This window comes from Cnephaeus nilssonii (assembly GCF_951640355.1).
Source record: "Cnephaeus nilssonii genome assembly, chromosome: 18".
Taxonomy (NCBI): Eukaryota; Metazoa; Chordata; class Mammalia; order Chiroptera; family Vespertilionidae; genus Cnephaeus; species Cnephaeus nilssonii.
The window spans coordinates 8811888-8826142 of NC_137089.1; the positions used below are offsets into that span (position 1 = coordinate 8811888).

General features: G+C 43.7%; 1 protein-coding gene across 1 annotated transcript in view; it reads left to right on the forward strand.

The window, feature by feature from the left end:
* The window catches only part of TMEM67 (transmembrane protein 67), a 38499-nt gene extending 35531 nt beyond the window's left edge, over positions 1-2968 (forward strand). Inside the window, exons 27-28 of the mRNA XM_079795845.1 lie at positions 1041-1183; positions 1618-2968. Coding sequence (XP_079651971.1) covers positions 1041-1183; positions 1618-1698 — 224 coding nt within the window. The 3' untranslated portion in view covers positions 1699-2968. The remainder of the gene's footprint in view (positions 1-1040; positions 1184-1617) is intronic.
* The last annotated feature ends 11287 nt before the right edge of the window (positions 2969-14255 follow it).

Here is a 14255-nt window from a genome sequence, read left to right on the forward strand (position 1 = left end):
AGAGAGGGCCGAGACCCAACCCCAAGGCTTTGTCTAATACCCTAAGGACTTTTACTCTAGCCTGCAGTTTCTAAAAAAGTTTTTTTTTAAATTTTTGTCCCATAGGAGGCATGCAGGTTGCTCCTTGGAGATTTGAGAAGAAAATATTAAAATGTCTATTTGTATATTTGCAATTCCATCATTTTTAATTTATATTTTAAAAAATGTATAATATATAATAATAAAATATGCCTACTGTGGGGTGCATGCTCAGCACTGTATTCTGATAGAGATACATGTTGAAAACAATTTGGAAACTACGGTTAAGGATATGAACATAGATGTCATCAAAAAGTCCTAAGCAGATCTGATTTGTAAATTGTGTACACACACACACACACACACACACACACACACACACACACGCTCACACACGCTCACACAGTCGCACACACACGCTCACACGCACACACACACGCTCACACACTTTGTAGGGAAATAACATAAAGGTCAGGGAACTTTCACAAGCTGAGTAGAGCCCGGTAACTAGCCCCCTGAACAAAGACCATTACCAGCACGCCCCATGTCCCAGTGTAAGAGCTAACCGGGTGCCGCGGCAGCTCAGAGGTTCTCTGAACCTCCCTGATGCTGGGTGCGGATTCGCATTTGTGCACTTGATGTTTTCTCCTTTTGGTGAAAGGTCTGGAGCTTCCACCAGCATCTTAAAAGGGCGTTTACGTCTCCAAAAGGAAAAGCCTCTCCTTGTGAAGTGAGAAGAGGTTTCAGGGCAGAACCCGAGAGGACTGTTTGAGACACAAATCATAGTCCTTGTTGGTTTTGTTTTGCTTTTTTCACTCCACGATTCTTTAGCCTTTAGTTATATAAACTGAAAGGGATACTCATTACTTGGTCTTTGAAAGGTATTGATGATAAACTTACACCACTCGCAATTACCAACCCTTGATGCAAATGTTAAAACTGAATTTTATGAGCAGAGTTCCTTAACTGATCTTTTTCGGTTTCTAATTTATATCTTACAAATTGTGTTTTTTTTTAAATAGATGACGGTTATTCATTCAGCAGTGTTCTGTATTATGGAAATGAAGCCACTCTTCTTATTTATGATCTGCTGTTCTTCTGTGTTGTGGACTTGGCTTGCCAAAACTTTATTTTAGCAGCCTTCCTTACATATCTACAACAAGAGGTAAAGTTTTACGTTTTTTCTGGGTTTCTTTTTAAAAAGAAAGTGTTGGAAGTAGATGTGTTTATTTTCATAGCAGAAAATAATGATTTCACTAGGAATTTGTAAAGGTTTAGAATATGATTAATCCTACCCCCAAAATGAATAACATTTCAACCACTGTCATTCTATACTCTGTCGAGTCAATGAAATAACTGGGGTCCTATGGAGGCCATAAGTTACTTGAGCACTTAAATTGTCCATATCCTAGGTGCCAGATGTGAGCAGTAATTAGAGCCCCATACACCCTCTGTACCAGATGCTAACATAATAAAAAGGCAAGCACTGGAGATCTAGCCCAGGGCCAGTTTAATTTAGATATTATAATTGATTTGCATATTTAGTTTTCTTTATATGTAGATTTTTATAATTCTGAATTGTTTTATTTTCCCTTCCAGGTTTTTAAATTTATTCGTAATATAGTAGGACAGAAGAATTTGGCATCCAAAACATTGGTGGATCAAAGGTTTTTGATTTAATTTATTGAATAGGTAACTTAAAAACTCACTATAATCATAGCCCAAAAAGGTCATGATTATCAGGTTAGTTTGCCATATTTTTTAATACAAATTATTATATTTTGTATTTGTTTTTAACCTACAGAAAGATTTATTTTTATAATTTGTGGATACATAATTTGCTCTCAGAGCATATAATAAGATATAATGGAAAATACTGTGTTACCATTATATGTAGTATTTAATTCACCAACTCATAGATTAGATAGCACTGACAATGAGGCCAAAAAATCCAAATGTTGCTTTCAACGTAACACTTTTTAATGATTATCAAAACAGTCCCCATCATTTGTTTCTAGATTATTTTTAAGCTTGGATTTGCCTGCATTTTCTCACATTGAAAAAATTATTTGACTTCAAGTTCAAGCCTAGTTTTTAGTTTAGTATTCTCTTGTTTTACATATTTTATGGTTAAATAAATGTTGAAAAACATCTTTAAGTTTACTTAGAAATTTTTTTTTTTTTTACTTAGAAATTTAAAATTGTATATTGCTGACTCAATTTGCCTCCTCTTAATTGCTCACCCTGCTTGGCAGTGGACTAATTGACTATTGGACCAATAAGCATCTCAAGACATGGTACATTACATATTCATTCCATCACGTATCGGTATTATTAGGTCAATATACTCTTTTCATGAAATGTCATTTATCTTTATTAAGATATAATGTGTGATATTTTCCCCAATATAGTTTTTTAATACACTTTAAATTACTTAACATTTTAAAAGCACTATCAGAGTTTTGCTCTTCTATGTTTAATGATTGTAAATAACAAATAAACTATTTATCATGTTATGTTGACAAGGTGGTTTACTGAAAGCAAACATAGTCTTCATAAGACAGTAGGCTTGTGGGGTTATATTTTTAAATAAGGAAACACTATTGGGATCCAAAATATACTTAATGTAAATTCTGAGTTATGTAGCTAATAATATTTTATTATATGATTTTTTTTCATTGAACTTTTTAACAGTCTTTTTCATTTATACTATGTACTTGAAAGGTACTTTATATTTCAAGGATAATGATCATTAATCCCCAAATCAACATTTCTTACTGCCTTCTATGTTAATGCTATGTAAATACTTACATGTAATGCTATGTAAATATTGTTTATATTTTTGAATTAAAAGTATAGAATAAAATATTTGGTGTTTCTATTTCCTGTTTAATTAATGTGTCTTTCATGAAATAGCATTTAGGGATAAATACAGCATATAGGGGCAGAGATCCCCAGCCATTGCCAAAGTTTAATCTTACACATTTCCCTGAATCTTGAGAATTGTTGAAGAGAAAGAGGGAGGGTTAGTAAGTCAAGTATTTGAAACTCCAGTATCTGAAGGGACACATTACAGGAATCCCTTTATAAAAGCTGCAGAGATAAATAAATATACTAGCACAGATTTTTAAAAACCACCTAAACAGAAGCATATGAAAGAAAATTAACTCTTATTCCACATATACAAAGTTAATATTAATGTGAATGTTTTTAAATGGAAATTTCAAAAAAATAGGATTAGTTGATGCATCTGCTGATAAATTAAAACAGAAAAGACACTTAAAAATGATTCTTCACTAGTTTTGAACAGAATTAACTTTTCATTTTGGTTAGAAACAGAAAAATGTGTTCAGATTTTCATTCACTGTTGACTCCTTGGTTCATATTGCCATAATTTAAATTTTATGGTCACATGACTACTTTTCCACTAAATTTATAATCTTTTGTCTATTTCTGTAGTACCAACTCATTGTACTTTGCATCTGTATCCCTAATTTTACTGATTACTAGAACCATTGGTAAGTCTCTTTACCCTATATAATAAAGAGCTAACATGCTAATTAGACCCAACAGCAGAACGACCTTTCGGACAAAGCCAGGGCTGCGAGTGCTGGCTGAGGCTGCGAGGGGCTGTGAGGGCGGCCGAGGCAGCCGGGGCTGCGAGGGCCGAGCCCCTTGCACAAATTTCAGGCATCAGGTCTCTAGTCATCCCGATTCACTAGAGCAGTGGTCGGCAAACTGCAGCTCACGAGCCACGGTTTGCAGCTCTGTTGACTAATGAGTTTGCCAACCACTGATCCTAGAGGTTCTTTACAAGGTGCTGTGCACTTGGTATCACCCCTAGAAATGCATAGGCCCCTAAAATAATTCTGCAGCTCAAGGATAAACAGATGATACTGGAATTGAGTCTAGAAATGATCCATAGGTATATAGTCTGTGACAGGGTGGCATGCAGTGCAGTGAGGAAAGGATGGTTTTTCCATGGACATTTGAATATCACAATGGAAAAATCTCTACCCACTGTCACACACAAAAGTCAACTTCAGGTATATCGTAGATATAAAATGTGAAAGGTTAAATGATAAAGCTTCTAGAAGATAACATAGAATATATTTATGATGTTGTATAGGACAAGATTTCTTAAGACCCCCAAAAGGCCAATCTTTTTTTTTTTTAAATATATCTTTATTGACTTTAGAAAGGAAGGGAGAGGGAGAGAGAGATAGAAACATCAATGATGGGAGAGAATCATTGATTGGCTGCCTCCTGCACGCCCCCTACTGGGAATCGAGCCTGCAACCCAGGCATGTGCCCTTTACCGGAATTGAACCTGGGACCCTTCAGTCCGCAGGCTGATGCTCTATCCACTGAGCCAAACCAGCTAGGGCCAAAAGACCAAATCTTAATGGAAAACATTAGTAAGTTGAAGTTTATATTCTACACTAAATTTACAGTTATGTGTATTTCACATTAAGTATAATTCTTCTATTTACATTGAAATTAGAAACTCTGTTTATCAAAATATATCATTATAAGAATAAAAATATTAACCTCAATATGAGAAAGAAATATTTAAAAACATATCTGACTAAGCTCTTCCATTCAGAATAAATAATTCATATAATCAGGAAAAGATGACAAACTAAGAGAAAAATAGGCAAGAGACTGAAGATACATCTCTCCATACAGAGTTTCCAAGTGACAAATAAGGACATATAAGTGCTTAGTATGAGAATACAGCCTTTATATGAGAACACAAAATAAAATAGATACCACTCACTACAAAACTACCAAAACAGCTAAAATTTTAAAACTTAGAATACCAAGTATTGATAGGACGTAGATGGAGCAAATGAACTTTCCTGGTACATTTCTTATGTAAAGTGAGGTGTTCAGTCTTAGTCTGTAAACTTTCCACAGGGCTATTTTGTTTGTGCTGTTTGATGGAAGCCACGGTGACAGCAGATGGCGGTAGAGGGCGCACTAAGCTCTTCAGAAGGTTTTCCTGAGGGCGGTGAGCTCACAGGACCACAAAGCCCAGAGAACACAGTGCTCCTTCTCTCTCACTTCACTACCTGTCACAGTCCTCACATTGTCCCTCCCCTCATTCACCAGAGCATTGGGCAGCTCAGATGTTGAAGTGTACTGCTCCATATGTAGCGGGGAGGTTTTTCAGTTCAGATTTGGGAACTGAATGCTAAAAATAAAAATATACTTTCATCTATCTCCCAGGGACAGGGTCACAAAATAAGTCACGTCCAGGGAAAAAACAAAAAGAGCTGATTAATGATTATGGAATCCCCATCCCTCATTTAAATGCAATATACATTTACATTAAAACTTTTAATATATTTTTATTGGTTTTTTACAGAGAGGAAGGGAGAGGGATAGAGAGTTAGAAACATCGATGAGAGAGAAACATCGATCAGCTGCCTCCTGCACACCCCCTAGTGGGGATGTGCCCACAACCAAGGTACATGCCCTTGACCGGAATCGAACCTGGGACCTTTCAGTCTGCAGGCCGACGCTCTATCCACTGAGCCAAACCGGTTTTGGCTACATTAAAACTTTTAAAAAAGCGAACCATTCAGAGTACGTAATGCCTCTTTTGCAAATACAATCTCCCCAAATGGGACTCTGTGACAGTTTTCTTATATCAGGTGATACACATTACATCATATATGACCTACTATATCTATATATATAAAACCCTAATATGCAAATAGACCAAACGGTGGAACAACTAAACAACTGAACAACCAGTCGCTATGACGTGTGCTGACCACCAGGGGGCATGCACGGAACATGGTGGACGTTGGCTGCAGCGGGATGGTGAAACAGGTGAGTGGGGGTGCCAGACCAAGGCGGGGTGCCAGTCGCTGTTATTGGGGCAAGCCTCTGATGGTTACTGAAAATTCTTTGCTCCTATGCGCTGCGGTCCCACCCAGCACTTGCACCTGCTGCCAGCGCCGCCCCGCTCGCATCCACAGCCGGCACCAGAGCAACCGCTCACACCTGCTGCCTGTGCTCGGTGCTGGTCCCGATCGCTCAGCACTGTCAGCAGGTGCAAGTGATGGCTGCCGGCCCCGATCGCCCCTGAGGGCTTCTCCACCTCCCGCTGCTCCTGAGGGGCGATTGGGGCAGCAGCCGCCACTTGCACCTGCTGACAGTGCTGGCCCCAATCACTCTGCACCAGCAGCGGATGGGAGCAGGACTGGAGCCATCAGCATGTGGGAATGGCGGTGGAAGGAGCAGGGCAGACGGGATGGGGGGGGCCTCAGCAGGAGGGGCCAGGTGCGAAGGATGGGCCGAGACCCACCTTTGTGCCACCAGGGCTTTGCAGCCCACAGCTTCTTTCAAGGTGCACGAATTTGTGCACTGGGCCCCTAGTGTTATATATTTATTTTTTTGTGGCCACTTTAAACCTTGCCAAAGACAATATGGTTTCAAAGACCATGAAGTTCACTTTCTTCTCTTCGGTTCTCTCAGTTTGTTTTATTCTAAATGAGGTTACCATATTAAGCAAGATTACCAGAGATGTTTTTCACATGTATAAGTTTGTATTATGTGTTTTTACCCCATTTTGTTTATATAATATTTGTATACTTTTAAATGCTATTATGCTATTACTTTTCTAATCTACATCTCTTATATTTATTTTTTACTTGATGGAAGCAGAAAAAGAGAAAAACAATCATGCAAAGTCTTGACCTGAGAGAGAGCTCTGGACAAGCCTGTTACTGGGTCTGGTCTCTGTCAGTTACCCTGAACTTGCACCCGTTTCTTTTCCTTTGGGAGAGAATGGTGGAATGCACATCTAGTTGTCCAAGTTGTTTTGCATCGATGCTTACTAAAACAACTTTCTAGTAACTACTTCAACTTACAGACAACTTTTCTTATACACATCTTCCCATTATAAATCTACTAGAGGCCTGGTGCATGACATTCATGCATGGGGGCGGGGGTGTCCCTCAGCCCAGCCTGCACCCTCTCCAATCTGGGACCCCTTGGGATCAGGCCTAAACGGGCAGTTGGATATCCCTCTCACAGGGCAGTTGGATATCCCTCTCACAATCCAGGACTCCTGGCTCCCAACTGTTTGCCTGCCTGCCTGCCTGATTGCCCCTAATTGCCCTCCACTGCCAGCCTGGTCACCCCTAACTGTCCTCCCCTGCAAGCCTGGTTGCTCCTAACCACCTTCCCCTGCTAGCCTGGTCGCCCCCAACTGCCCTCCCCTGCCGGCCCGGTCACCCCTAACTGCTCTCCCCTGCAGGCCTGGTTCCCCCCAACTGCCCTCCCCTGCCGGCCTGCCCCCCCAAATGCCCTCCCTTGCCAGCCCGGTCACCCCCAACTGCCCTCCCCTGTAGGCCTTGTTGCCCCCAACTGTCCTCCCCTGCAGGCCTGGTGACCCCCAACTGCCCTCCCCTGCCAGCCTGGTCCCCCCCAACTGCCCTCCCCTGCTAACCTAATTGCCTACAACGGCCCTCCCCTAAAGGCCTGGTCCCCCCTAACTGCTCTCCCCTGCCAGCTATCTTGTGGTGGCCATTTTGTGTCCACATGGGGGCAGCCATCTTGTGTATTAGAATGACGGTCAACTTGCATATTACTCTTTTATTAGATAAGATTGTTTTGACCAATGACAGCAAAGATAAACAAGGTTTTTCACCAAAGAATTACTTCATCCCCTTCATCCCCATCCGATTACCTTGGACACTTAGGCACAAGCACGTAACAGAAAAGACAGTTCCTGGTAGATGGTGGTGCCGCTTATAAATTATCATCACTGAGGGGAAAACCAGGTGTGTTTCGCTCACTCCTTTATCCCAATTGTCCGGCATTGCAACAGGAACATAATAGCAAGTGAAGGAATTAATGAACCGGCGTTCTGGTTGGGCTTATTAACTATTATAATGAAGAGCCCCTGGCTGAGATCTCATAATGCCATTACTGCTTACTTCTATGGAGCAGAGTCAATTCACAAACATTTACCTAGTGCTTACAAATGCCGGGTACTGATGCTAGAGCAGTGGTCGGCAAACTCATTAGTCAACAGAGCCAAATATCAACAGTACAATGATTGAAATTTCTTTTGAGAGCCACATTTTTTAAACTTAAACTTCTTCTAACGCCACGTCTTCAAAATAAGACTCGCCCAGGCCGTGGTATTTTGTGGAAGAGCCACACTCAAGGGGCCAAAGAGCCGCATGTGGCTCACGAGCCGCAGTTTGCCGACCACGGGGCTAGGGGATACAGAAGGCTCTAACTTGATGGAGCTTAGGGTTGAACAGAAAAGATGGAACACACATAATAAGGACTGTACTCGTTTCTTATGGCTTTTGTTAAAAATGACCACCACTTCGCGGCTTCAAACAACACACATGCATCAGCTCACAGTTCTGGAGATCGGAAGTCTGGGTCTCCCTGGGCTGAAACAACGTTGTCAGCAGGGCTGTGTCCATCCAGCGGCTCCAAGGGGACCTCCCTGGCCTTTTCTAACTTCTGGAAGCCAGCTGCTTTCCTTGGCGCTGGGCCTCTACCTGTTTTTCAAGGCCAGCAGCACAGCATCTTCAAATTCCTTCCTGACTCTGCCTCTCCTGTCTCCCTCTTTCGCTTATAAAGACTCCTGTGATTGCATTGGGCCCACCAGGCAATCTCCATCTCAAGAGCCTTAACTCGATCACACCTGCAAAGTCTCTTTTAACAGGTTCTGGGGATTAGGATGTAGATATGTGGGGGGGGGGATGGGCATTATTCTAAGCACCAATAAGCAAATAAGCAAATCTGCGAGCACCAGTAAGCAAATCTGCAGGGCACAAGGGCACAACACCTAACAGTTTGGTAGCCTGGAGTGGCCGATGGCAGAGGTGTTTTAGCCCGCTGGGAGGAAAAGGTGGGCATGAGGGTGAAGATGCTCAGATAGCAGGAACAGGTGTGCCACGTCCCTGAGGTGGGAGCGATGTTGTTTACAGAGGCTCTCAATTGGCCATTTGACAGAACCGACCAACTGTAGAGAAAGGCTGTCCTTAAAGTAAAGGATATCGTTTCAAAGCAAGAAAAAACTAAGTGTTTTTCTACTTCATGTTTTTTATCTTCCCCATTGCAGCAATCGAAGAAGATTTTGTTTTGCTTTAGCTAAATGTGCTTCTACCACTGAACATTTCGCATTTTCTGGAGCCTTTCTCAAAGCCCTGGTCACACAGAGTTTCAAAGGATCCTTACCCAGAAAGGGAGAGACCGAGCTCAGAACACAGAGCCGGAGCCGGCGCCCTGGTCCTACTGGGAAAAGCCTGCTGCTTGCTGGGGGTCGGCTGTTATTCTGATCATGGTTCCTGTTGGCGGGTGTCTTTTGCATCCACTCTAGTTGTGAGGAGCCGAGGGGCAGAACCGACGCAGCAGGAAAAGGCAGTTGTTAGTAGATCGGGGTATTTTAAGAAATAGTTTTAAAATGACTGAACTGTTCGCAAGCCAGCTCTGACTGGAAATAATCATCGCCAGAGTTTGTGTGGCACTTTGATTTCCAAAAAAATTTTTAATATATTTTATTGATTTTTTACAGAGAGGAAGGGAAAGGGATAGTTAGAAACATCGATGAGAGAGAAACATTGATCAGCTGCCTCCTGCACACACCCTACTGGGGAGGTGCCTGCAACCAAGGTACATGCCCTTGACCAGAATCGAACCTGGGACCCTTGAGTCCGCAGGCCGACGCTCTTATCCACTGAGCCAAACCGGTTAGGGCCGATTTCCAAATTTTTAATGAATGTTTGAGTGTCACGACAATGGATGCTTTTCAGCTGCCTTGTTTGAGAAGAGCACAGCAATGCCAGCTGCCAGGGAGACACTTTCAATGACACTTACTAGACCACCTAAGCTCTAAACCCAGCGGGTAAAGAGTTCTAAGACAGACTTTAGGCACCAGAGTATCGAACCTGCCAAACCAGAACTCCAGGCCCATCTCATTTATTCTGTCCACTTTCCTTGGTTCTTATCGAGCTGCAAGAAGAGCCCTCATTGAATCCTCTTTGCTTGTTTGTTTTCTGCATGCGTAGGACACAGAGGCAGAGTGGAATTGTAGCTAAGAGCAAAAGCTTTGAGTTCTGAGAGACCTGGATCTGAACTCCCCACGTCTCTGTCCTTTGTGTGTGATCGTCAGCAGACGCTTCCACCTCGAGGGGCCTGCTCTTCGTTCTGTAAAACTGAATAAACATCTGCCTCCAGGGGCCACTGTAAGAGTTGAAGGGGAGAAGAGAGTTGTGAGCACGGTGCCTAAAACAGGAAGCGCGCAGTAAGTATAGCACATCGTTGTAACGGAAATGTTATTTTGACAACCACAAAGCCAGTTAATGGGACACGCTTGCATGTGAAGGCTTCTGTGGTGCCCGAGGTAAGGGTAGATATGGCAAACCCGAGGAGACCTGGCCCCACAGCAGTGCTTCGGGAAAGGGTGAAAGCTTCAGCTGACCGAACAAGCTCGTTTGGAACAACACGGGGTGAGGCGGTTAATGAGGTGTAAGGCCCGTTCACTGAGTGTCCAAAATAAAGGCGGAAGTGGCTCTACTCTGTGCTGCTCACATCCGTGGTACCATGTCCAGTTCTGAATGGACTGATTCGACGGGGCCTTCCGAAATCGGGTTTTATTTGGAGACGAGTGATTAGGATGGGAAGGATCTAAAGATGCCCCAGGAAGAATAATAGAAGGAACTGGGGGAAAAGAAAAAAAAAAACATTAACCAGAACCATGATGGCTTTCTTCACACACTCGTCCCATGAAAGATGGAGTTAACATTCACACAGCTCATGGGGCGAGGGTGGGAGGGTCGGCTTTTCTGGTCGAATCTGGGATGAGTTGCCCGGAGCCTCATCCGCTGAGAGCCGCCAACGTGGAGCCGGAAGAGAAGGGGGAGGGCTAATTGCCACACCCCGGGGACAAGAGAGTAGCTTACACAAAACCAGATTGGCGTTTTCACTGGGGACTTTCTTAAAGCCGTGTGGAATCCCTAATGCTTCCGGAAGCCGCGCCCAGTCCTATGCAGTCCAGCACTAATCTTTCCCCCGCCTGCTCTGACCGGTGCCGGACACGCAGTGCCTGTGCCTGCACACTGGCGGCCACAGGCCCATTCGGTGCGGATGGCTGGCTGAGAGCTGAGGCTGCTCCCTCTTTCCCAGCCCATGCACATGGGTTCCCATCCCCAGGGGGTGGGTGCGTGCACACCTGCTGGACCCCTCGCTCTGCGGTAACTGCATTTGCCACAATCACCATGAGACTCTCCTGTGACCTTGAAACTACAGCTGTGGAATACACATTGCCATTACTGCTTACTGATATGTAACATGTACGCTTTTTTAAAAAATTGAATCAACTGAACTTTTCCTCCTAATTAAATTCATGGAGTCTGCTTATTTCAACACTGTTCAGGCCTTAATCCCAAACCCAATAAAAGCAGTTTGGTCTGGTTTGGTTATTAAATCAGGAAGACCTGCCCGGCCCACGTGGTCCAGTGGTTGAGCATTGACCTATGAACCAGGACGTCCAAGGTTTGATTCCTGGTCAGGGCACATGCCCAGGTTGTGGGCTCAATCCCCACTTGGGGGCGGCGGGGGGGTGGGGTGAGGGGGTGGGCGTGCAGGAGGCAGCCAGTCAATGATTCTCTCTCATCATTGATGTTTCTATCTCTCTCTCCCTCCCTCTCTGAAATCAATAAAAATATTTAAAAAGAGAAAGAAAGACCTACTCACACGATAAAGACAATAGGATCAAGGAAATGAGAGCAGGAGACAAAGGCAGAAGAAAGGACAATTGGTGACATATTAGTGGCTACTGTTAAAACAACCACAAAAATGAAAACCTCAGTGACGTAACACAATGTAAGTTTATTAGAGGCCCAGCGCACGAAATCATGAGTGGGTAGGGTCCCTAGGCCTAGCCTGCGATCAGGGCCACCTTCCACCCACTCACCAGTCCCCAGCCCCGCCCCGCCGCCACCACCCCCGTTCCCTGTGGTTCCCCGTTCGCCATCCTGTGGTCGGAGTCTGCAGGCGGGCGGAGGGGGCGGGGGGACCAAGAGGTGGTCAGTGCACCTCATAGCGACTGACCAAGCAGCCGTTCTGGTTGTTACACCGTTATGGTCGCTGGGCTTTTATTATACAGGATTTCTCACTCAAAGTTCAACGTTGCGGATGTTTATGACTAGTGTGTGGGCATTCCTCACACAACTTGGCCTCAGGGTCCTCTTGATTCTTTTCTTTTTATTTCTTTATTGATTAAGGTATTACATATGTGTCCTTATTCTCCCATTACCCCCCACTTCCCATTTATGCCCCCACCCCCCTGTTGTCTGTGTCCATTTGATTCTTTTTTAGAATATACTTTTATTGATTTTTTTTACAGAGAGGAAGGGAGAGGGATAGAGAGCTAGAAACATCGATGAGAGAGAAACATCGATCAGCTGCCTCCTGCACACCCCCTACTGGGGATGTGCCCGCAACCAAGGTACATGCCCTTGACCGGAATCGAACTTGGAACCCTTCAGTCCACAGGCCGATGCTCTATCCACTGAGCCAAACCGGTCAGGACAGGGTCCTCTTGATTCTTAAGCGGAAGTGAATTACCATATTTTCAAATGCGCCAAAAAAATGTTTATTACTTTTAATCATAAGGCTCAAGTCAAAACATTATCTTTAAAACATCTCATTGCAAATAATGAAATAAAATGTATTTGAGGCAGCTCAGCATTATTATATAAATGTTTCCATTACAGGCTTTTTTTAAAAAAAAATCTTCTTCACATTCTTACCCCAAAAAAGAATTTTAAACCAGCTAGACACATACCCACTAAAGCAGAGAATAATTGGAATTCTGACAGGAAGAGAACCATAAAGCAAATTTTTAAAAAAGAACACCATCCTGCTTTATTTAAACTCCACCAAGTGGGTGAGCATTTTATGGGTCGAGAGTTTCTACAGGGAGTTACGCAATGGCTCAGCTTAGAATAGGTCTCTCCTTTGTTCTGCTTGCACACCATGCACATGTCGTTTGGTGACATCCTGCAAAGGAAAGGTTATTCTACATCGCGTATCAGAGAACGCTTTGATGATTCATAAAGTTAAAGCCTTAGGTCCCTCGCAGGAGAAACTTTGCAGCCGACGTGTTGAAAGGCGAGTGGCTGCATTATAACTTGCCCCTGGTGGAACCTTACACCCCAGCTGGCTCATTGCAGGAAGGACTGAGCACCAAGCCAACTTTGATTAGACAGCTTTTAAACAGCACAAAGACAACAAAGATATTTTCAACCCACAGAAAACAAACTGACGAGTGCCAGTAAGTTCGCATGCTCTAGAAAGTATAAGGATTGTTCCAGCAAACGTTTCCTTGTGAGGAAATCTACATCAGGCTTGTGTCCCTAATGAGTTGTCGTATACCACTGGTCCATGCCACTGAGGTATGTCTGCTAAGATAAATTTGCCTCAGAAAATAAAAATTGCCCGGCCGGCGTAGCTCAGTGGTTGAGCATCGACCTATGAACCAGGGGGTCACGGTTCGATTCCCGGTTAGGGCACATGCCCGGGTTGTGGGCTCGATCCCCGGTGTGCCTTGTGCAGGAGACAGCCAATCAATGGTTCTCTTTCCATTGATGTTTCTCTCTCTCTCTCCCTCTCTCTTCCTCTCTGAAATCAATAAAAAAATATTTTTTAAAAATTGCATTAGAAAATGTGGTCTCTACCTGACTACAGAGCCATGATCATCACAAGTCTCTGACAAGAACATGAGAAGATCCTCCATGATCTTCAGTCGGCTTCCTGAAGGTGTGTACAATGTCCGTCCCAAGCCTGGCAAATAGTAAGTTGCTGTCATCCTCATCGGTGCATTCGACAGGAGGGTAGCACTGGGGGTGTCCAGACACAGGAGCGGTTGCGCAGGGGTGCTCCTTTAAGAAGATCCGTCCAGTTACAGAATGCAGTCTGGGGTGCTGAGGGCAATATTGCCAAGCAGGGGCACAAAAAAGGATGCTTGGGAACAGATGGGCGCTATTTTTGTTCGTTTGATAATTTCTTTCTTTTATTCCTTCCTTATTCAACTTACTGGGGTGACAACAGACCGAGGAGGTGGGCAAAGTCAGGAAAGGCTTTCTGAAACAGAAGAATGGCCTACAATGAGTCTTGACGATGAGCTAGGAGTTAGCCAGGGACGTGGGAAGGGAAAGGAACGCAAGGCTAAAAGTATCCCGGGGAAAGGAGGA